This window comes from Erythrolamprus reginae, chromosome 3 (genome assembly GCF_031021105.1).
Source record: "Erythrolamprus reginae isolate rEryReg1 chromosome 3, rEryReg1.hap1, whole genome shotgun sequence".
NCBI lineage: Eukaryota > Metazoa > Chordata > Lepidosauria > Squamata > Dipsadidae > Erythrolamprus > Erythrolamprus reginae.
In genome coordinates this window covers 149,620,680-149,644,414 of record NC_091952.1, presented here as the reverse complement: position 1 = coordinate 149,644,414, position 23,735 = coordinate 149,620,680, and the positions used below count along the sequence as shown (strand labels likewise).

At 38.9% G+C, this 23,735-nt stretch overlaps 1 protein-coding gene across 7 annotated transcripts in view; it reads right to left on the bottom strand.

Moving 5' to 3' along the window:
- SEMA5A (semaphorin 5A) overlaps positions 1-23,735 on the bottom strand; it is a 245,461-nt gene that overhangs the window by 119,888 nt on the left and 101,838 nt on the right. For all 7 annotated transcript variants that reach the window (XM_070747020.1, XM_070747021.1, XM_070747016.1 and 4 more), the window contains one exon: positions 5,741-5,933. In XM_070747020.1, coding sequence (XP_070603121.1) covers positions 5,741-5,864 — 124 coding nt within the window. In that variant the 5' untranslated portion in view covers positions 5,865-5,933. The remainder of the gene's footprint in view (positions 1-5,740; positions 5,934-23,735) is intronic.

The window sequence follows — 23,735 nt, the reverse complement described above, 5'->3', positions numbered from 1 at the left end:
AGCTGTTTTCATACTCCCCAGGCATCGAATTATGGATGTGGGCACTCGTACATGTACGATAGTGTGCATGCACGCTCTTTCGGCACCTGACGAAAAAAAGGTTTGCCATCACTGATCTATAGTCCTCTGGGTCAGCCATTATAAATCACACTTACTTAATTTAGAAGGCCACCTAATTCCAAAATGAGAAAAGCATATGCACCTTTTTTTAAAAAAAATCACCCAGTCCCTAAAACACTGCACTAAAAAAAGGATACCATAACAGATTGTAATAAAGGTTGTTGAAAGATCAAGAAGAACAAGGACAGATCCAAGACTGTAATAATAGCACCGGCAGATTTACCCACCGGCGGCATTTGCGGAAGGGCCGGGCAGACACCGGACCCCTGGCGGCCGCCATCTTGGGCCTCGGTCGAAGTCTTGCGAGGCCCATCCCCTCATCACTGTAGATCGGCCGTGGCTTTACCGGGCCGACGGCGTTCACCTGTCAGAACAGGGGAACGCCATTTTCTTACAGAACCTGCAGCGGTCTCTGCGTGAGCTGGCGCAGCTAGAGGGGGGAGTCGGGGGGCCAAGATAGAGATCTGACCCCAGCTCCGTGGCAGGTTAGGGGCGGAAAACTGGGTGGTGGTTTAGCAACTGCGCGTTCTCCCTTGGGCATCTTTGGGGATGATTGACAGGTTCTCTCCAAGCTTGTGGTGGAAGCGACCTGAGCAGTTGGGGGGAACCTGTCTTTGGGTCCCGCACCTTTAAGTCCCCTGTTAGGGGTTAGCCGGCTGGACCCCCCTCATGCAAGTGCATGACATGGTCTCAGGTGAGGGAGGGGTCCCTCACCTGGACTAGCATCGAGCTACGCCCATAAGTTGCCCAGGAAGTTTATCTGACGTCATTTTCCGCCCCGGAAGCATTTGTTTGACCCTGCAGGTCCATTGTTTGGGTCATAGTTGGGTATGTTAATTTATGCTAATTTAATTAAATAAATTATGCTAATTTATTATTAATAAAAATGATTCAGTTTAAATCCAGCTCTTGTGTCCGTGTCGTTACTCCGTCTCTTCTGCAAATGCGATCTCAGTTTCCCACAGAACCCTGAACCATGACTGAAAGTGGTCCAAATAACCCATTTTTTCCCCAAGCCTTCGAAGCCAAAGCACAACCACCATTTCTACAATTTCCAAGATTGGAAACTGGGTGAATGTTGTCTAGAATAGTATTTTCTTCCTCTCTCAGATTTTTCTATTATCCAAGGGATACATTTAATTAGTTTCTTTTTACAGCTTTTCACAAAAGATGAAATGAACTATTCTCTCCAATATTCTTTCTCCTTCTATCAACAAGTGCTTTTCTGTTGTCAGCATTAAGTGTAGGACAGGGCTTTCAAACTCAAGGCCCCCAGGCCAAACCTGACCTGTGGGGTGCTTAAATCTGGCCCATAGGGCCGGCCTGGAAATATCATATGACCGTCCCGCAGTGCCTTTGCCAGCCAAAACTTTAAATATCAAAGGACCAGTCCCTGCAACACATTTTTGGCCTCCATGGCCTCCTGCAGCGCTCTGCTGGCCAAAAACAGCCGGTTAAAATCACTATAATAGATTCGGAATCACATTCATTCTTGCTATATAAAAACTGAGGAAATAAGTAGTATGCTGGTCTGAGCTGCTGAAGGATAGACAGGGTGACAGTCAGTCAATCAAACAAACAGATCATTTAAATAAGTTTTTCACTGTTGGCAGAGTGAAGGTTCCAGGAGATGTTAAGACAGGAGTAAATGGAAGATTTCAACTAAAATTCATCCATGCATAAGCCTTATATTATGCTCCAGGAAAGTATCATCTATGTCTTCTGGTTGGATGCTTTGGTGAATAGATTTGCCATAGCAATGCTAGGGTGACTCTCTTCATTTTTATACAGATGCTTTCTCAGAAGGGATATCTGCACAGATTTACATATTCTTTATAAACAATGCCCCCTTTTCCTTGCAGTGAAGTCAAATTCTCTTGAACAAAGTTTATCCTTTGCTTGCAATATTTTTTATCAGTAGTTTCATTCTATTAATTTTTAGATTGTATTATTACACTGTGTCAGGATTCAAAGCATAAAAATATAACAATATACATCGATGTTGTCCTTCCAGACCATAAATTACTGATCTCCGTTGCCTGTAATTTATTAGCTTCAAGTACCAATGTCTTACTGCAATCATTCTTGCCCCAATATTTTACACTCACCCAGACACCAAGATTTAGTTCTAAGACTTTTTTTAAATCAAGCTTCTACTAAGCTTCTTGTGACAGGAATCACTATCATCCATGAGAAACTTCCATTTTGGTACTATAAGGTAAGGTTTACAAATCTTAATTTTTGCTGATGACTCTGTCCAGGTTCAGGTGCCAATTGTTCTTCTGTAATGTTCTACTGCAGGAGACTCCAGCCTTGGCAACTTTAAGACTCGTGGACTGCAAAGCTGGCTGAGAAATTCTGGAAGTTGCAGTCCATGAGCCTTATAGTTGCCAAGATTGAAGGTCCCTGTTCTAGTCTTTCCTCTCAGCGTTCTGACCTTTAAAACTAAGTACTGATGCAAACATCATTTGTGCTCCTGAGTTCTTCATTTTCTTATCCTGAGCTTTATTGTCTTTGGAGATACATTCAACAATTCCTCTGACTGGATCATTTGTCCCATATGAATTAACAAGGGAAAGCAGTAACCAATTATTCTGAAGAGACTCGGCAGTCTGCTGTCACACCTGGAATACAAGCTCCAGGAAAGCCATGCTCTTTCAAAGGTCTCAGGTTTGGAGATGGTTCCTCTCTGCAGGAAATCTCTGACAACCATATGTCTGCTCCTTCTTAGGCTGGAAGTTAAGCACTAAGTTAAGTCAAAAGTTTAAATAACATCTGTGTGCTTCTAGTGCATTTCCAGAATGTCTCCTATCTCTTGGTCCTATAAATCATGCTTTCATTCCTCCGCCTCTTAGTCTTTTTTATTACTTTGATTTAGAGAACTCCAGTGTTTCATGTCAAAACTGTGCCCCCTCCCTGATAAATTGCAATGACATGCTTCCAACCTTCTCACCTTCTGTTCTAAAAGAACCAGTTGCACACACTTGTTGCCTCTCTCATTCAGGCAATTCTAAGGCACGGGGGGGGGGGGATTCTGAAGGATACTTGAACAACTGTCTGACTCGGATGCCCCACTGAACATGGCATTTTTCTGCATCTCCACCACTGCTTGCTTTCTCTGTGCCCACACAAAACCTCTGGATGCCCAGCTTGGTCACCGAGTCAGCTGAGAGAGTAGCTTAGAAAGACACAGCAAATGCACCCTGCAACCACAACAGCAAGCTCAGGCAAGGCACAAACAGTCAAAAGCAGAGGCAAAGAGGCAAATTATATGACAGTAATCAAATCTCCACCACCACAACCGCAGGATCAAAAAGGAAAATTTTCAATGGAGTGTCTATGTGTATATAAATATTTATATATAGCAGCCTAAGCAAATAGAAGAGGAAAAATGAAACAAAGGAAGGCTCTGTACAATAAAAGGCTAAACCAGGTGCCTCCACAGTCTAAACAAAATTTGAGGTGGTCAAAACCAAAAACAGAGACTTAAGTAAGACTCATCATTGGTCTCAAATCATAACTCATCTCCAATTCATACCAAGCTCCATTTTTATTTTTATTTTTTGGCTCTTTAGTGTTCACTTTCACACTAATACTTTCTGCTTCAAGTACATCTAGTTATCCTCCTTTGCCTTTCACTTCTCAGATGATTTAATATCTTTCCTGAGGACACTACCAAAGATGTGATAAAAGAAATCAGATAAGTTTAGAGAGATAATCAACCTTCCTCCACAAGAATATTTTCCATAATTTGCATCAAATATTCATTCAAATTTGCCTTAATTAAATCTTAAAACTATCTCTAACTATCACTAAGCAGAAAATGAGATTTTTGTCAAATACAATAATCTGAAAATGCAACAGTGGTATTCAGTGGTATTTAGTGGTAACAGTTCAAACTGTTACAAGTTAGATTTAGGAAGAGAGTATTCAACTCCATGTTTTTCTCCCAAAGAGCCTGGTATGGAGTATAAGATCTCAGGGGTGGTGAGTGAGTGCCATGGAGCCTGTCCATGGCACCCTCTCACCTCTTCCTGCTTAGCAACCCACACAATCCTGGTGTTATAATGACAACCAGACAGCCAGGATTGCCGCTTCTAAGTGTTGTGATCACTTATGACCATATCACTTTGCAATAACTACCCAAGTGCCAATTGACAGCAGAAACTACCTGTAGTTTTAAATAGTAACTAGGTCTTCACCATGATATATGTGAGTCACACATGAATTAGCAGGTTGAACAAAGGACCTGGCCATCATATAACCAGCTCTTCCAAAGTTGTATCTCTGTAAATATCTTGAATTTTACAGTCTATGTATCTGGGTTAAGATGGAAGTTTGAACCCATACGACCACCCAGCATACCTCCAGTAGGGGATTACCTACCAGAAGAGGAAGCTTGTAGGTGCTATCACTGCTCTTGGTGAAGAAGCACAGATTGGAAGATTGTTATAAATGGCCTAAATAGCTGTCTCCACTTCCAATCTGTGTTTCTTCACCAAGAGCAGTGATAACACCTACAAGCTTCCTCTTCTGGTAGGTAATCCCCTACTGGAGGTATGCTGGTTTCCATTATCCATCCAGAGAGATACTGGGGAGAAAAACTAGACTGCACTGGGACAAATTTTGCTGCAAAGATGATTAATAAGCAACCACAGGACAGCATGGAAATGATTGAAATGGACACAGACACTCTTTGGAAGAGCAGTGGGCATGAGATAACCAAATCTGTGTGGTCCTAAGATGATTGAAGTCTTGATTTCAATTGTTTTGAGGAATAATAAGGCAGTGCAAAGACGCATCTTTAGTTTCATTATCCAAAATGACCGGACCACTGTTAGCACACTTCAAGGAAGTCATAATGTACAGGAACTGCTGGAACTGGAACTATGAATAGGGATCCTATTTTCTTTTTGTCCTGGATGGAATCAGATGGAAAGGTCACTTACACTTATAAGCTACTGAATCTTTAACAGACTATTTATTCTTGGTTGATCAGTGCAGTAGGCTTCTTTGCAGGACACGAAGAATTGAATTTCAAAGAGAGAACACTGCTAAACAATTTTGCTGACACAGTCATTGGCTTGGATTAAAAAAAGTGGGCCTACAATATCTTCAGAGTTTGCTATCCTTAAAACTGTCCCCGATTCATATGCAACTGTGCATCACTACAATCAGCTTGCTGGTCAACACTTAGTAGCACTTACAAATATTTACTGTATAGCTTTTACCAAGACAAAACAACAAGAAGAAGATAAGGTGTCCTGAAAAACAAATCCAAGGTGAATCTGAAGATGAATGGAAAACTTTTTAAAAATCATAAGTTAGAATGACTATTTGCTCAAGGCTCTGTGTTAGCTTTATGGCAGTCAAAGGCAAACCAAAATATTTTGATAATGACTTCTACCAAATGATTCCATAAATGATGATTGATGATTCCATAAATTATAGGCAATTATAAACAGAGCTTTACACCTAAATTTTATGTACAAATCCTCTAAAAAGATGAGATATCTATAATAACATGCACAAAAGATTTGCCTTGGTCTATAAAGTTCCAAATTTGATCTTCTTTTCTACCCAAAAGTCCTTTTGGGAAAGTTCTTTCTCAGTTACTTACCTTCACTTGTAACAATAGGATGCTCAAACCTTTGACACTGGGAATCTTCCATTACCATGCCTCTCAAACATATTATCTCCAGACTTGTGACCATCAAAATTGCTGTCAGAATAGTGTCTTGCATATTGATCCTGGGCACCAATCACATCTCCCTTAATCAGAAATGCTTCAGGTATTCAGATGCAAAAATAGTCTGCAAAATGTAAAAGTAATAACACAAGAATAACTATTAGATCAGGCCAAACTAACTTGTTTATTCTTGGCACACATACAATTTTCTAGATTTTTGTTCTAAAATGCTTTGTCACTCATCCCAACTCTTCTATTCAAACAATAAACATGTTGTATGTTGCATAATAATGAATAAAAGATAAAGAGTTTTTTCCTGCCTCTTTCTCTCTCTCATATATACACAAACATCACTTAAAACTATTGTCTTTTTTTTCTTACTTTGCTTTGACATGCCAAATGGAAACCATGATTCATGGTTTCTAAACTAGACCAAGAATGATGAACTCCTGTATTTTCAGAGGATAAAGTATCAATATCATTCTGTACTTATTTGGAAGCTACCAGTCAGACAGATCTAAACTATTAAGAGATGGTGCATTTGCATCTTACCGAAATTCATAATATTAAAATGTATTATGTGAAATAGGATTTTGTTTACATAACCGCCTGAAATTTGCAATACAAACATAATATTAACTAGAATGGTAGGAGCAGAAAGTGAGGCTAAAGAAAGCAATTCTACATATTATTTATTTTACAAAGAAGTTGTTAAAATTGTGGTTTATCCATAATGTTGCATTTTCTAAAGCATCATTTTTCTTCTTAAAATCATCATTTATTTTTAAAATCATCATTATTTTTCTTTTTAAAATATCCATATCAAATGGTCTGCATTTCTAGGCCAACATAACTTTGATATGAATATTCTATGAAGCTGTGTTCAGAGTCTCTTTGGGAGAACGTCATTTTATATATCTCTGTTAGATACCTAGCATTGTTGTCATCCAGTTTATATAGATTGCCCAAGAGAAATATAAGAATAAATTAGACCTATTAAAGAATTCTACAATTTGCACCATAGCAAAGCTTTTTTAAAAACTCTTGGTAATATATGATTCAACGTACTTTAGCTTCCAGTAAGGACAATTGGTATGAGCAATGGCTTTTGATCTGTGCTTCAGAGGACCCTAGAGTTAGTTTGAAGTTCGTTAAAGTTTCTGGTAGGTATATTTCTCTGAGTAACACAGTCTCTTACAATGTCCAGTTGTGAGAAAGCTTATTCAATTATTTTCTAGTTTAGAAAGAATTACAGTGTTCCCTCGATTTTCGCGGGTTCAAACTTCGCAAATAGCCTATGTACCACGGTTTTTCAAAAAATATTAATTAAAAAATACTGCACTGTTTTTTTCTATACCATGGTTTTTCCCACACGATGATGTCATACATCATCACCAAACTAATAATTTTTGCAAATAAATCACACAAAAAATATTGTTAATAAATAATTATGTTTATAAATATCAGGATCACTAAGTGTCTTATTCAATTGTGAGTAATAATGGTGAGTAAATGGTTGTTAAGGAAATGGGAAATGGCAATTTAGGGGTTTAAAGTGTTAAGGGAAGGCTTGTGATACTGTCCATAGCCAAAAATGGTGTATTTACTTCCACATCTCTACTTCGCGGAAATTCGACTTTTGCGGGCGGTCTCGGAACGCATCCCCCGCGAAAATCGAGGGAACACTGTATACTGAGATTCACCGGGTCTAGCCTGCATCTTCTAAACTACGTAGATATTAGATATAAGAATATTTCCCAGACATACTCAAATTAATTTAGAGCTGTTCATCATTATAAATTAACATTTTAAAAGCCACAAGCTCAGGGGAAAAAATACAGGCTTAAAGAAACATAATTTGTTGTATGTTTGTTGAAAAGTATTGTTTAATTTATTCTTATGTGTCAAAGTCATTTGAATTGCATGATTGTCAGATATTCAGCTATGATTTGATGCTGCTCCAATTGAAAACTATACATTGACATAAAGAAAGGCTTACTAAAGTCCATCACTCTGATAACATCCTAGGTGATTAATCTAGTTAGAACATTAAATATTTTTTAAAATGCTTTCATGAATATTTAGCCATCTCAAAATTCAGACTGATTCAGATTGTAATTCACACGAACTCATCTATTCTACAAAAAGTAACAATATTTTGCCCATTAATTCTTGGCAAAGTTATAAACAGAGCGTTTACAAAGGTAATTAGGTATTTATCTGGGCAAAGAGTTGTATGACGTCTAAACTCTGATTATAATCAGAGTTGACTGTCAAAAATACGACTTCAGTAACCAAGTTGTCGAAGCGTGGAACTCATTGCCAGACTCTGTAGCAGGGGTCCCCAAACTTTTTACGCAGGGGGCCAGTTCACTGTCCCTCGGACTGTTGGAGGGCCGGACTATATAAAAAAACTATGAACAAATCCCTATGCACACTGAACATACCTTGTTTTAAAGTAAAAACCAAAATGGGAACGTACTATTTAGAGGGGAGAAGATCTGAAATTCATATATGTTTATGTTTTGTTTTTAATTTTCTTTTGTTAACATCTGATTGGCTATACAAGGTTTTCTTGGCTTATGAAAAATGTATAAAGAAAGAAGGAAGCACTTTGGCATAATGGTTAATAAGTTAGAAATATAATTGGTGTTGCACTTTTTGAAGGAACATTAAGGAGGGAATTTAATTAAAAGAAAATGAATGTAACTGGATGACAAAATTAGAAAAAAAAACCTTTTGCAACTTTTTTGATGATTGATATTAGTTACTAACAAAATACCGCATTTTATTCATGGAAAATTAGATGGTACACTGTGTTGTTTGAATGTATATTGAGAGAGAAAAAAAAATTACCCCCCCCCAAACAGTCCTTCCTTCCTCTGTCCCTCCATTCATTTCATTCTTCCTTCCTTCCTTTCTTCCTTGTTCCTTCCATTTCTCTTTCCTTCCTTCCCTCTCTCATTCCTCTCCACTTCTCCTTCCCTCCCTCTCTTTCCCTTTTCTTTTTTTCGCTCTCTCTTTCCCCTGTGCTCTTGTCACTCACTGGCGGGCCGGATAAATGGCCTCAGTGGGCCGCATGTGGCCCGTGGGCCGTAGTTTGGGGACCACTGCTCTGTAGTGTCATCTCCAAACCCCCAACACTTTACCCTTAGACTATCCATGGTTGACCTCTCCAGATTCCTAAGAGGTCAGTAAGGGGTGTGCATAAGTGCACTAGAGTGCTTTCCGTCCCCTGTCCTATTGCTCTCCTATATCTCCTATACCATTCTTCTTTCTTATATTTATTCTATTCTTTCACTGATATATTTTATTCCTATTTCTTCTCTTCTATTCTTTCTTACTATGAGTATATCCTCTATAACCTTCATTATATATTTACTATATGTATACCCAATATAACTCTCATTGTGCAATGGACAAAATCAATCAATCAATAAAATAAATAAATAATCAATAAAATAAATAAATATACATTCTGCATAGTTATGTACAGTACTGGATGATCTTAACAACATTAAAAACAGCAGGAGACAATAATTTGGTCAAACAACAAGCCTAGACAAATAAAAAGTAGAAGCCACAGCTGGCCAGTGAGCATTGGCAACCACAAAATGGATTTTGCTGCTTTTTTAATTCACTGGGTCCTAGTAATAAACTGACATATCATATGTTGCTCAGTAATCTTTCTTCAAATCTGGCACAAGTAGCTCTTATATAACCAGCCGCTGTGGAGAAATTTGAAAAAACCAAGGCAGAGGCTTTTTTGGACTTTCTCCAAAATCTATATCATGTCCAATTGTGTTCTCCGACCTCTTTTCAGAGAAGCGATAAGTGAGTATCCTAAGGAAAAACAGTGCTTGGATGCACCTGAAATTTGTAGACCTTTGAAAAAGAAGGATTCCTAATAGTACAGAGGTGTGTCTTATGGCAGTGATGGCTAACCTTTTTGTCACTACGTGTGACCCCACCATGCCCCACTGCACATGTGTGCACAACGCCATGTGCACTCATCCCACGCATGCATGTGCAGCCCCCCGCATGTGCCCTCCCCCATGCATGCACGTGTAGGCCCCACAAATGTGTGCATGACCCACACCCATGCATGCACAAACCCCCATGCACCCCTGCAGTGCCTCTGCTAGCAAAAATGGGCCCCTGCAATCTTATTTTTATTTTAAAAACAAAAATAAACATACAAGGAAAAAACTTTCCATTTTTACAACAGTTCCATATCAATATAGATCCACAATTTGTATATTCTTCCCCTTCATATTCACATGTATTTATATCTGTGGTTCCCTTATGCCAGTGATGGCGAATCTATGGCCCGGGTGCCACAGGTGGCACGTGGAGCCATATCTGCTGGCACACAAGCCGTTGCCCTAGCTCAGCTCCAATGTGCATGTGCATACCGGCCAGTTGATTTTTGGCTCACATGGAGACTATGGGAGGGTGTTTTTGGCTTACAGAGGGCCTCCAGAGGGGTGGGGGAGGGCATTGCTCCAAGTCGTCGGAGAGGGGCGGCATACAAATGTTAATAAATTATCATCATCATCATCATCATCATCATCAATACAACACAGCAAACAAGATCACTATGCTGGATTTCGTATTTCATCACCAGTTGGGTGCTTCCCAAGCACCTAGAACTGCGTGATGTAGCGGCAAATTATGTTTGCCGATCCCAGTAAAGCGGCCTTTTGCAATTGACAGATGGAGATTTTGTCAATTCTGATGGTTTTCAAATGTCCGCTGAGATCCTTTGGCACTTTGCCCAGCATGCCAACTACCACTGGGACCACTTTCACTGGCTTATGCCAGAGTCGTTGCAGCTCGATTTTTAGATCTTCGTATTTCACTAATTTCTCTTGCTGCTTCTCCTCAATTCTGCTGTCTCCAGGGATTGAGATGTCGATGATCCATACTTTCTTTTTCTCCACAATCATTATTCTTAATATTCTTAATATTCTTAATATTCTTAATATTCTTAATATTCTTAATATTCTTAATATTCTTAATATTCTTAATATTCTTAATATTCTTAATAATTGATATTGATATTAATATTATTAATAACAATAATATTATTGCATTCTCCAGGTTCAAGGGAAGCCTCTAGAGCCTGTGTTGGGCAAAAAACGGGCCTACCGAACCCACCAGAAGTTGAGAAACAGGCCATTTCTGGCCTTGAGCGGGTCTCCAGGGGGAGGGGGATGCTGTTTTCTCCCTCCCCAGGCATTGAATTAGGGGTGTGGGCACTCATGCATGCACTTTTGGCAAAAGTGCCATGGGAAAAAAGGTTCGCCATCACTGCCTTATGCCTTACATATTATATATATACTGATTCTTACATATTATGCGTTGTTATTATATCAATATATTATTTTACATACATTGTATATTTTAGTGGTGGCAAACTTTTTTTGGCTGGGGAGAGTGAAAACGACCAAAAAGAGGAACGAATATCAGCTGGCCAGCACGCCTATGCACACTGGAGCTGACATAGAAACATAGAAACATAGAAACATAGAAGTCTGAAGGCAGAAAAAGACCTCATGGTCCATCTAGTCTGCCCTTATACTATTTTCTGTATTTTATCTTAGGATGGATATATGTTTATCCCAGGCATGTTTAAATTCAGTTACTGTGGATTTATCTACCACATCTGCTGGAAGTTTGTTCCAAGGATCTACTACTCTTTCAGTAAAATAATATTTTCTCATGTTGCTTTTGATCTTTCCCCCAACTAACTTCAGATTGTGTCCCCTTGTTCTTGTGTTCACTTTCCTATTAAAAACACTTCCCTCCTGGACCTTATTTAACCCTTTAATATATTTAAATGTTTCGATCATGTCCCCCCTTTTCCTTCTGTCCTCCAGACTATACAGATTGAGTTCATTAAGTCTTTCCTGATACGTTTTATGCTTAAGACCTTCCACCATTCTTGTAGCCCGTCTTTGGACCCGTTCAATTTTGTCAATATCTTTTTGTAGGTGAGGTCTCCAGAACTGAACACAGTATTCCAAATGTGGTCTCACCATCATTCTATATAGTGGGATCATAATCTCCCTCTTCCTGCTTGTTATACCTCTAGCTATGCAGCCAAGCATCCTACTTGCTTTCCCTACCGCCTGACTGCACTGTTCACCCATTTTGAGACTGTCAGAAATCACTACCCCTAAATCCTTTTCTTTTGAAGTATTTGCCAACACTGAACTGCCAATACAATACTCAGATTGAGGATTCCTTTTCCCCAAGTGCATTATTTTACATTTGGAAACATTAAACTGCAGTTTCCATTGCTTAGACCATTTATCTAGTAAAGCTAAATCATTTACCATATTACAGACGCCTCCAGGAATATCAACCCTATTGCACACTTTAGAGTCATCGGCAAATAGGCAAACCTTCCCTACCAAACCTTCCCCTATGTCACTCACAAATATATTAAAAAGAATAGGACCCAGAACAGATCCTTGTGGCACACCGCTTGTAACCTGACTCTGCTCAGAATACTCGCCATTAACAATAACTCTCTGATGTCTATGCTTCAGCCAGCTGCAAATCCATTGAACTATCCAGGGATTAAGTCCAATCTTCACTAATTTATCTATCAGCTCTTTATGTGGAACCGTATCAAAGGCTTTGCTGAAGTCCAGGTAGGCAATATCCACGGCACCACCTTCATCCAACACCTTTGTGACATAGTCAAAGAAATCAATGAGATTAGTCTGACATGATTTGCCTTCAGTAAAGCCATGCTGATTTGGGTCTAATAAGTTATTGTTTTTTAGGTGCTGATTTATCCTCTTTTTGAGTAGAGTCTCCATCATTTTAACTACAACTGATGTCAAGCTAACTGGCCTGTAGTTACCAGCTTCTTCTCTACTGCCCTTCTTGTGAATAGGCACAACACTGGCCATTCTCCAATCCTCAGGAACTTCTCCTGTTAACAAGGATTGGTTAAACAAATCAGTCAGGGGGGTAGCAAGGACAGATCTGAGTTCTTTAAGAACTCTGGGGTGGATGCCATCTGGACCCATTGCCTTATTTATCTTTAATCGTTCAAGTTCTTCTAAGACATCGGCTTCTAAGATCACTGGAGCTGAATCCGTACAGCTGGAAGCAATGCTATATCCCTCTATAGTATTATTTTGTAAGGTGTCTTTTGAGAAAACTGAACAGAAGTAGCTATTGAAATGGTCAGCGATCTCCTTATTCCCATTAATGCATGTATTATTCCCGGTACTAAGCTTCGTGATGCCGCAGTTTTTCTTCTTCTTATCACACCTTGTGTGCCCTCAGATATGGCTCCATGTGCTACTTGTGGCACATGTACAATAGGATCGCTATCACTGGTATGTTTAATACCATTTTTCTAATATTTCCTAATTTCTAAATCATCACTATTGTCTATTTTCTTTCTTATTATTCCTATCCTCTAACCATTTATACCATTTGTTCCATATTAAATAATATTCCATTTCATCTTTTCCTTGTATTTCTTTCATCAATTTATCCACTGATGGTCCCAAATTTTCCTTATCACTTCTTTGTCTTTTGGTATGACACTATTTTTTCAATTTTGTGCATAAGTTATTCTAGCTGCAGTTATACTATGGAGTATTAGATATTGTATTTCTTTATTATAGTTTCTTGTGAGTACCTAGTAAAAATAAGTCCATATCCAGTCTATCTAATGTTCAGTTATCTTTTCAAGCCATCTTTTAAATTGAGTCTAATACTTTTTTGCTGTGTGACAAGTCCACCATAGATGATATGTCCCATATGATTTCTTGAATTTTCAACAAATCGGTGATGTGTTTGGGAACATCTTAGTGAGTCTTGCTGGTGGGAGGGTTGCCATCTTGTACTGGTTTTCCTTATATGTCACTGACATCATCAATTTCAAATTTATTCCCAATCACAGTCTTATGGCCACTGAGAAAATTCAAGATGTGGCGTTTACAAAGATCTACTTCTTATTTACTTGTGTTTTTTTAAAAAGGATACTTAATCTACCTCATTATAAATTTTCTCAAATAGATAAAAATGGATTACAAACTCATTTGACCAAATTTTCTAAATAACTCTTTCCTTCATTTATGTACCCTCTTACCACCCCTGTTTTCCCTACTTTATTTCTGCAGATGTAATGACTGTTCATATAAGAATCATCACAGAGCTTCTGTCTCATGTTGTGAAAACTCAGTGAAGACCCTCAGACAAATTACCAGCTATTAATTTAGAAGATCAGGTTATAAACAAATAAATCAGAACAAAGGAGCTGAATAGTTATATATTTCTCATGTTATTTTAATGACATCTCCATTGGATTATGAATCAACTTTAAAACAATTTATATATTTCTATTGATGATAGGAATGATAAAATACCAACCTTAATGTACAAAAATGATTCATAAAACAAAAAGCATTGAACCCTAATAATATTAATAACAATAATAATAATACTAATGCATTTATAAAAGCTTTCTTATTTCTCTTTTTGTCTCTGGATGGAAAAATGCAATAATTAGCATAGGTTGACCACACGGGTATTATTACCTTAATTCTATGTGGTACTTTTATTTATAAAAGCATTTGCCTCTCATCTTTTTTTTGCTCAAAACTACACAGAATGACTAGCAACTATATGAATTGTAACTAAAAAATAAAAACTATATAATGGCAAACAGATTGTTCTAAGAGGTGAACAATCCAAATACATGGAAAGTAAATTACAGAATCATTCTGCAATCATATGTTCTCTTTAAAGCATTTTGAATTTGGTTCAATCTATTATTTCATATACAGGTGAAACTCAAAAATTAGAATATCGTGCAAAGTTGATTTATTTCAGTAATGCAACTTAAAAGATGAAACGTAATATATGAGAGAGACTCATTATGTGCAAGGCAAGATAGTTCATGCCGTGATTTGTCATAATTGTGATGATTATGGAGTACAGCTCATGAAAACCCCAAATCCATCATCTCAGAAAATTGTTTATATGCTTATACTTTTCAGAAGTTCTATGTACAATCCTTGTTTTATTGATTGCATGTAATATTCTAATTTCCTGAGATGGTGGATTTGGGGTTTTCCTGAGTTGCACCCCATAAATACAGTAGTTGATATTTCTGAACTTAAGTCATCAACATATTGCCCAGTATAGACATAGTGACCACAGATGCCTCAATATGCTGGATTGAAGGAGGCTTTTTAAATTCATAAACAGAAATATCTTTACAAGTATCATTTAAATACATGAGGACTTTTACAATATTATGTTGTGTATGTGGGTGACTGTATGGCTTACGTATATGTCTGTAAACTATGCTGAATTATTTGAAATTGGACAGCATACAATTTTGTTATAAATAAGTTAATGTTTGCTCTTAGAATTATTTAACCAAAAGCTTCCAATATATATATATGAGATGCAGCCAAAAACAAGCAAGATTGAAATTGGAAAGATTTATCCAGTTTTCTCCTTTGAAAAAGGTGGGAGTAAACTAATACAAATCATACTTTGGACATCTGTGATTTAAATATTCTATTTTCAAAATAATAAAAATAGAAGAAAAATGCTAGCTTTTTTAGTTTCACCATTCGTAGAGTCAACTGTAGGAAAGTAATGTGTTTAGTGCTATAAAGTATAGTGACATTTAACATACTAATATCATTTGCGTTAATGGATGGTCCATAAATTTCACCATTGCTTCTGCCCATTCTGACAAGCTCCTCCAAGCAAGCTCATAAAAGAAGCTGATTGTTCTCTACTCCAACCTTTTCCAATATTCTTTAACAGGTCTCAAAGGACTTCTACAGTCTTATTAAAGGACCATCTAGGACCAAGCCCATTACCAACATGTACCCTATGATTGATTAGGGACCCAGAACATCCAGAATCGTTTTCTTTGCAGCATAAAAATAAAAGTATAAAATTATTTCTTTCAAATATACTACAGTTCTGTTTTATTTCAGTAGAAGAAAACTAAAACAGCTTAAAGCACACACAATCAGTGTTCCCTCTAATTTTTTGGGGGGGTGGGCGGAAAAGTATAGTGTCTGAGCGGCAGTCCCTTCAGGACTGGGCGGCACAGAAATATTAAATAAACAAACAAACAAACAAACAAACAAACAAATAAAAAACCCACCCTGTTTTGCCTCAGAGAATTTCAAAATAAAATACTGTACTGTGTGTCTATAACAGTGAGCTCATAATAGGGCAACTCTATCAATATCCAAATGCCACTTAAATAGTTGAGCTAGTTTCAAACTAGATTTTGATTTTCTTTCTCTCTTCCTTACTCCCATTCTTTTTCTTTCTCTTTTCCTTCCTCTCTTTTTTCTATCTGTTTCTCTCTCTTCCTCTCTTCCTCTCTCTCTCCTTCCCTCTCACTCTTTCCCTCTCGGCTTCTGGGCAGGTTTGGAAAACTCTGAGTTGATGATGATTTTTAAGTGAGCGATTGCTCACTGCTCAGCTTAGAGGGAACTATGCACACAATTCAGGCTTTTTTCTCCTACAAAATGTAATTTTTTTTAAAAAAAAAGCAATTTTATTGGCAGTGCATTTAAAGTGAAACAACGTACTTGTGTGTGTGTGTGTGTGTTTGGGGGGTTTGCTCTTACATTTCATCTGTCAAGATTTTAACCATTTTGGTATCATAAATTTTGGATTTTTTTTAAATTTAAGAACTTATTCAATCTTGTCCTACAAATATTGGATAGAGAGATGTGTTAAAAAAAACCACACCCAGATGTAATGGAAGCAGCTAAATACTTCTCCAACATGCAATTGCCATAGTATTGATAGTATAGTAACAGTCGTTCTCCAATGTGCTGCTCAGGAGAGTCCAACGTGGGATATACTGAAGCTTAATCTGACAGGGAGGGAGAAGGCCAGACCAGGGGAGCAGGAGAAGCACAAACGCGCTGAAGAACTCTCCTGCCAAAGGCAGCCTCTGCAGACGCAAAAGAATCCAATCGGTAGTGTCGAATGAAGGTCGAGAGGGAGGCCCATGTAGCTGCCCGGCAAATGGCTTCGACAAAGGCCTGGGTAGCCCATGCCGTGGAGGTGGCTGTGCTTTGGGTGGAATGTGCAGTGACCCCTGGTGGAACCAGTTGCGACTGTGAACGGTAGGTTTTGGTAATGCAGGCTGTCAACCAGCGACTAATCGTTGGGGAAAAAACCTTTTGACCTTTGGAGGATGGGAGGAAGGAAACAAATAAGGCTTCCAATCTTCAAAAATGCTAAGTTGTGCAGATATAGCGCTTGAGAGCTCTGCAGACGGCTAATTTGTGCCTGTGGTGCCTGACGTTTCAATTGATGTGACACATTAGCGCAGAAATCTGGGAGGACGACCTCTTAGGCTCTGTGGAACAGCGTGTTGACCTTTGTAAGGAAGGCTGGGTCTAGCCTCAGGATGACTGTATCCTGGTGGAAATGACACAAGTCTGTCTAACCAAAAAGGCTGAGAGCTCTGACACTCGTCTGGCTGATGTGATGGTGACAAGAAAGGCAGTTTTGATTGAAGAAACACAAGGAAACAGTCCGGAGAGGCTCAAATGGAGGCCCTGTAAGTGTCTGGAGAACCAATGGTAAGCCCCAGGTGGGATAGTGATGGAGGATCTGTGGGCGTAAATTTGCAGCTCCCCAAAGAAAATCTCAAATGTATGGATGATGGTAAAGATACTTTAGATTGCCCAGGCGTAGCACCATTGAAAAAGCAGCTGCATGCCCGAGAAGTGTGTTGAGCACCAGACCTTTGTCCAAGCTTGCTTGCAGGAATGCTAAAATCTGCTTGAGAGTGGCAAGCAAGGGATCAAACTGGTTCTGAGAACAAAAGTCACAATAAGAGGACCGGGTGGCATCATAAATTCTCATAGTGGATGAGCGGCAAGCTGCCTGAATGGTGGCAGTGACGTTGTCTGGCAGAGAGTCTGATCTGAAGAAGGTCCTTCACTTCTGGCCCAAAGCCGTAGAATTTACGTTGGGTGGCAGACAGTCCAGGGGCTGGTGTTGGATGATCCCAAGGGCACCTGATGCTTTCAATGAGGATTTTTGATGATGGAATAAAATCTGATTCCCTTTCAGGCTCAAAAAAGAGACCGGTGGATGGATCAATACCCACCGACTGCTGTGACATCTTGGCGGTGCCCCCCCTCCCCTGGTTCACAGTGGCTTTTGCCTTGTTCAAAAGTGTTTTAAACAAGGCTGGTTTTAATATGCCTGAGAAAATGGTTGCTTAGGGATGGTATCCTTGTCTTCGGACAGGTCATTGTCTGGACCACTCCTGTCTTCTCTATCCGCCTGATCATCTGACATCAACTCCTGACCAGAGTACTGTGCAGGAATAGAGAACCACAGATCCTGAGGCATTGTTCTGGCCAGCATGACAGACGGGTGTTGCTGCATGCCTGTGGCAATGCCTTGCGAATATGTGTTGGCTATCATATTTAGGATTGAAGGTGAAAATTGCTGCCAAATGTCTGCACCCGGGCACAGGCCAGCAGCACTAGAAGTAAACGTAACTGATGCTGCCTGGACTGCCTGCCTTTGGCTTGTCTGAGATGAGGGATGAGTAGGGGTGGTCCCCGAGTCTTGCCCCATTGGTGATAGAAGGGCTGGGGTTAAGGACGTTGGTGCCCCTTCATGGCGCTCTGGGGACCAGTCTGTCTCAGTGGCTGTCCCAGTAGGGTCTACCTGAGGTAAAACCAGAGGTATGCCAGAAGGTTGTGATGGCAGGGTCATCTGGTGAGGGGACAAGGTCCAAGGGAACTGTAGCTGAGGGAATGGGGGTACCAAAGCCCTCTGTGCTTGCTCAATTTGCTTTTCGAGAGTCTTTATCCTCTTCTCAGCTTCCTTCAAGGAAGTGGAAGTTTGAGCAGTCTTGGTCATTGACTTAGAAGACTGGCTCTTCTCCTTGGCCTTAGATGGGGGAGGAATGGCTGCAGACTCTTTTTCAGGCTGCTGTTGCTCAGGGACGTCAGCCATGGTAACCAGTAAGATCAGAGTGACTTCCTCTGATTTGAATCTGCGGCCTTTGGATAGAGCCGCTGGGGATTGCAAGACGGCATCCGGAAGTTACAGCAGCTCCAAACGGAAGAGAAAGCAAGAAAAACGCCAGTTTTGGTGCAAAAGCTTTATCGTCTCCAATCTCCACTGCATATGCGTCAGGGAGCTGATTTGCCTGCAGCCTCCTAACAAGCAATGACGTAGGTGGCTTTAAAAATGGCGGCTGTTCCAATGCCGGCAGCTCAGCCGTCTTGAAAAGAAAGGCACGAATGACACGAAGAGGCTTTTTAGCCTGCAGGCGCTGGTGAAGGCAAGCTCTGTCGCTGAGTATGGAATCCACAAACTGGCCAAGTGAATGGAGGCTGTAAGAGTTGGGGAAGAGTTGGCTTCAACACACTCCTGGAAAGACAATGACTCTGGGTTTATGCCTCCACTAAGGGCCATATACTAATATTCCGCCACTAGCTCTGGGTCAGAGAGCATATCCCTGGAATAAACTGGTGTGCAATTGGAGGGGAGCTATTTCTCCTGCTCAAGGTGCTTGGGGGAGGGGAGGGTCTTGTACAGATTCATATGGGGCTCCAATTGTGCCCTTTCCGGGATGCCTTGCACACCTTTTGTTTGGTTTGAAAATTTATCCTAAAGCTACAACTGGTACAGAATGAGGTATTTAGTATTGAGTGTCTCCAGGTTTACCCATATAACTCTCTTGTGAGACTTGTAGTGGCTTTCAGTTTCTTTCCAAGTGAAATTCAAGATACTGGTTATTATCCTATATGGCACTTGGTCAGGTTATCTGTGGGATTACTTCTCCTAAAGACATCTACCAATCCTACCAGGACAAACGGGGTTGGGCACATATCTAGTTGCTGCCCCTGTGCTGTTTTATGAAATCTGGGAACCATGAGATTTTCCTACCACCCCCTGCCCTGTGGAATATCCACTTGAGGTTTGGCAGGCCACTATCCCTCTAGCCTTCCGAGGAGCACTTAAGATCTGGCTTTTCTCCAAAGCACTGGGATAGGGTGAAGTAGATGGGAGGATTTAACAAGGAAGTTGGGAGTCTAATTTTAGCACCAGATTTTTAATGTTTCTCATTCTATATTTATATATTATATTGTTTTCACTTATTTTATTTTACTTGTTGACTGGGAGCTATCCAGAGTCAACCTAAATATTGCACTTGGGGAAAAGAAATCCTCAATCTGAGTATTGTATTGGCAGTTCTGTGCTAGCAAAAACTTCAGAAGAGAAGGATTTAGGGGTAGTGATTTCTGACAGTCTCAAAATGGGTGAGCAGTGTGGTTGGGCAGTAGGAAAAGCAAGTAGGATGCTTGGCTGCATAGCTAGAGGTATAACAAGCAGGAAGATCCCGCTATATAGAGCGCTGGTTAGACCACATTTGGAATACTGTGTTCAGTTCTGGAGACCTCACCTACAAAAAGATATTGACAAAATTGAACAGGTCCAAAGACGGGCTACAAGAATGGTGGAAGGTCTTAAGCATAACACGTATCAGGAAAGACTTAATGAACTCAATCTGTATAGTCTGGAGGACAGAAGGAAAAGGGGGGACATGATCAAAACATTTAAATATGTTAAAGGGTTAAATAAAGTTCAGGAGGGAAGTGCTTTTAATAGGAAAGTGAACACAAGAACAGGTTTGTTGGGAGAAAGATCAGAAGCAACGTGAGAAAATATTATTTTACTGAAAGAGTAGTAGATCCTTGGAACAAACTTCCAGCAGATGTGGTTGGTAAATCCACAGTAACTGAATTTAAACATGCCTGGGATAAACATATATCCATCCTAAGATAAAATACAGGAAATAGTATAAAGGTAGAGTAGATGGACCATGAGGTCTTTTTCTGCCATCAGTCTTCTTCTATGTTTCTATGACCTAAGATGAGCAGTCATATAAATGTTTTAAATAAATAGATAAAATAATTAGAATATATGGATATTATGTAATTTTTTTTCATTGCATGGTTTTTAACAGTGTGTGAAAATCAGAATAGCCCTCTCAAAACAGTGTTGTTCACAACTGAAGTAACCTACAAACCCAGAAGATAAATGAATGAATAGATGAGTCAAAATACTGTTTCCCCCTCCTCTGAGTTAATTTCTCTCTTGATCACATTTAAGTAGTTGACTTGGCATTACATGGCTTAATTTCCAGTTTAAGGGCTTTGTTTAAACCATGATATATAACACAATGCAAGATTTGGATCGATATATTATGGCAGTAACATTGGGCAAATATTATATACACATATATAACCTGTGTGTGGAGAAGATAGAATCTAGGGCTCAATTAAAAGATCATGTTTAGGTTGGTAAAAATAATTATTTTGATGGGTGTCTGTGATATGGTACAGACTAATCATAGTTGCTATTACTGTTTCTTACAGCTGCTATTTCTTGGAAACAATTCAGCTGGAAAGGAAGTGGATCAGGAATGGAGACAGAACCAGCTTTAACTCAAACTAATCCTGTTGTATATTTGGATACTGAAACCAAACTTTGTTTTTAAAGTGTCATCTATGTTTTAATATAAAGTCTCAACTGAACCAGGGCTCCTATCCAATTAACACAGCCTGAACTTAATGTTGCCAATGCATTCTGAAAAAGAAAAGGACTATATTACAGCACTGAACTGTTGATATCAGCACTGACTGAATTCTTTTTCCAGTGTTTGCCTCTGAGAGAACACTAAACCTGTACTTAACCAGAGCTACCATAATTGCACAGACTGATTAGAAAAATAAAACCAACCCTTGTATTGTACTGGTGGTACCCTCAGCAATTCAGAATCAATTCTAAAAGTTCAAAGGCTAGGAAATTGAAGGGTGCCTTTCCAGTGTGGTATACGGCACTTAAAATAGAAGGGCTGCACAAACATGTAAGACAGTAACTCTCGGAAATAACAGAGGCAGAAGCAGCAGCTGGTGTTTGAGCACATTAACATGGGGGCATTTTCGTGGGTGTTCCCAGTCTAGAAAATGCTGACATGACAAAGCCAAAGGGGGAGACAAGGAAAATCAATCAACAATCATATTAACTATTCGTTATTCCAAATATAAGCTTAACTTAAGTGGGAAAGGTTTCTTCAAAACAAATATTTGCTACTCAAGCTAGCTGATTAAAGAGGGTTGGGGAGAAACAATATTCCAGTTCAGTTGTCAGAAAGCATTTCCTTGTGAATTTTCAAGTTTTGAAGAACATGCACATTTTATTATGAGAAAAGTGTTAACAACCTGGCAGGTAGAGAGAGAACTTTGTTCGTTTTATAGCTAAATATGTTCTGTTACTGGCATAAGCAATTAAGAGAGCTTTGTTGAAAAAAAAGTTTGCCTTTGTTGATGTAACCCTGCTTCTATAAGTGCTTAAAAAAATAGAGCATTTTAATGTTCCCTGAGAAGACACAGAAGTACAGATAGTCTTCAACATACGATTGCAATTGAACCCAAACTTTATGTTGCTAAGCGAGATATTTGTTAAGTGAATTTTGTCCCATTTTACAACCTAGCTTGCAACATTTGTTTTTTTAAATTTTTTATTTTATTTTTTTCACCATCTTTACATAAACATCAATGCATATACCATTATATCAAAACATATATAATTCTTCCAAATTAATCGCTATAGCTTATCTCCCAGACATTCTCATTATCTCATGTACCTCTTAATTTTAGGCCATGCTTTTCACTTACCTCAATTTACAGCTTTATTCAACATTTTTTTCCTCATTTCTAAATGCCCTAAATTTTTAATCTTTTTTCATATGTCTTATCTTCAATTTTTTATTTTAACTCATTTTCCATATTTAAACAAATTCTAATCTCATTACTATATTTCCATCTATTGGTTAATAACATTACCAACTTCCCAATATAGTGGTACCTCTTCTTACGAACTTAATTCATTCCGTGACCAGGTTCTTAAGTAGAAAAGTTTGTAAGAAGCAATTTTTCCCACAGGAATCAATGTAAAAGCAAACAATGTGTGCAATTGGGGAAACCACAGGGAGGGTGGAGGCCCTGTTTCCTCCCAGGAGATTCCTAGAGGCCCCATGGAGGCTTCTCCTCACCTTTTCCGGCCCTGTTTCCTCCCAGGAGATTCCTAGAGAGGCCCCACAGAGACTTCTCCCTGCCTTTTCCGGTTAGTTTCAGAGGCTCGGGTTTGTAAGTGGAAAAATGGTTCTTGAGAAGAGGCAAAAAAATCTTGAACACCCAGAAAATTTAGAAAATTTCATAGGTAGAGTTCATAAGTTCTTAGGTAGAGGTATCACTATATAAAATAATAAAAAAACTAATTATCTAAAATATCTACAGGCAAAAATCCAATTTATAAAGTATATAATCTTGTATAAGGACCTTCAAAAATAATAGTCATATAGCTCTTATAACATTCCAAAAATTTCAGTAATTATCTAAATCCTTTTCAACATTAAATCAATGTTTTACATTATACAAATATTTTATAAAAATTAATCTTATAAAGTAGTAATTATTCAAATTTTATTACCTTCCAACAATTGATCTACTATAGTGTAATTCCGTGATGGTGAACCTATGGAATGCGTGCCACCAGAGGCATTTCAGAGGGTACGCAAGACGTTGCCCTATGTCAGCTCCAGCACACATGCATGTGCTAGCCAGCTGATTTTCGGCCTTGGGGAAGGTCATTTCAGCCTTCAGGAGGTTTCCCTGAAGCCCCAGAGTATGAAAAACAGCCAAAGTTGCCAAGCATCCAAATTTTGATCAGATGAACATGGGGATGCTGAAACAGTTGTAAATGTGAAAAATGGTTATAAACCACTTTTTTCAGTGCTATTGTAACTTCAAATGGTCACTAAATGAATGGTTGTAAGCCGATGACTACTTGTACTTCTCATTGA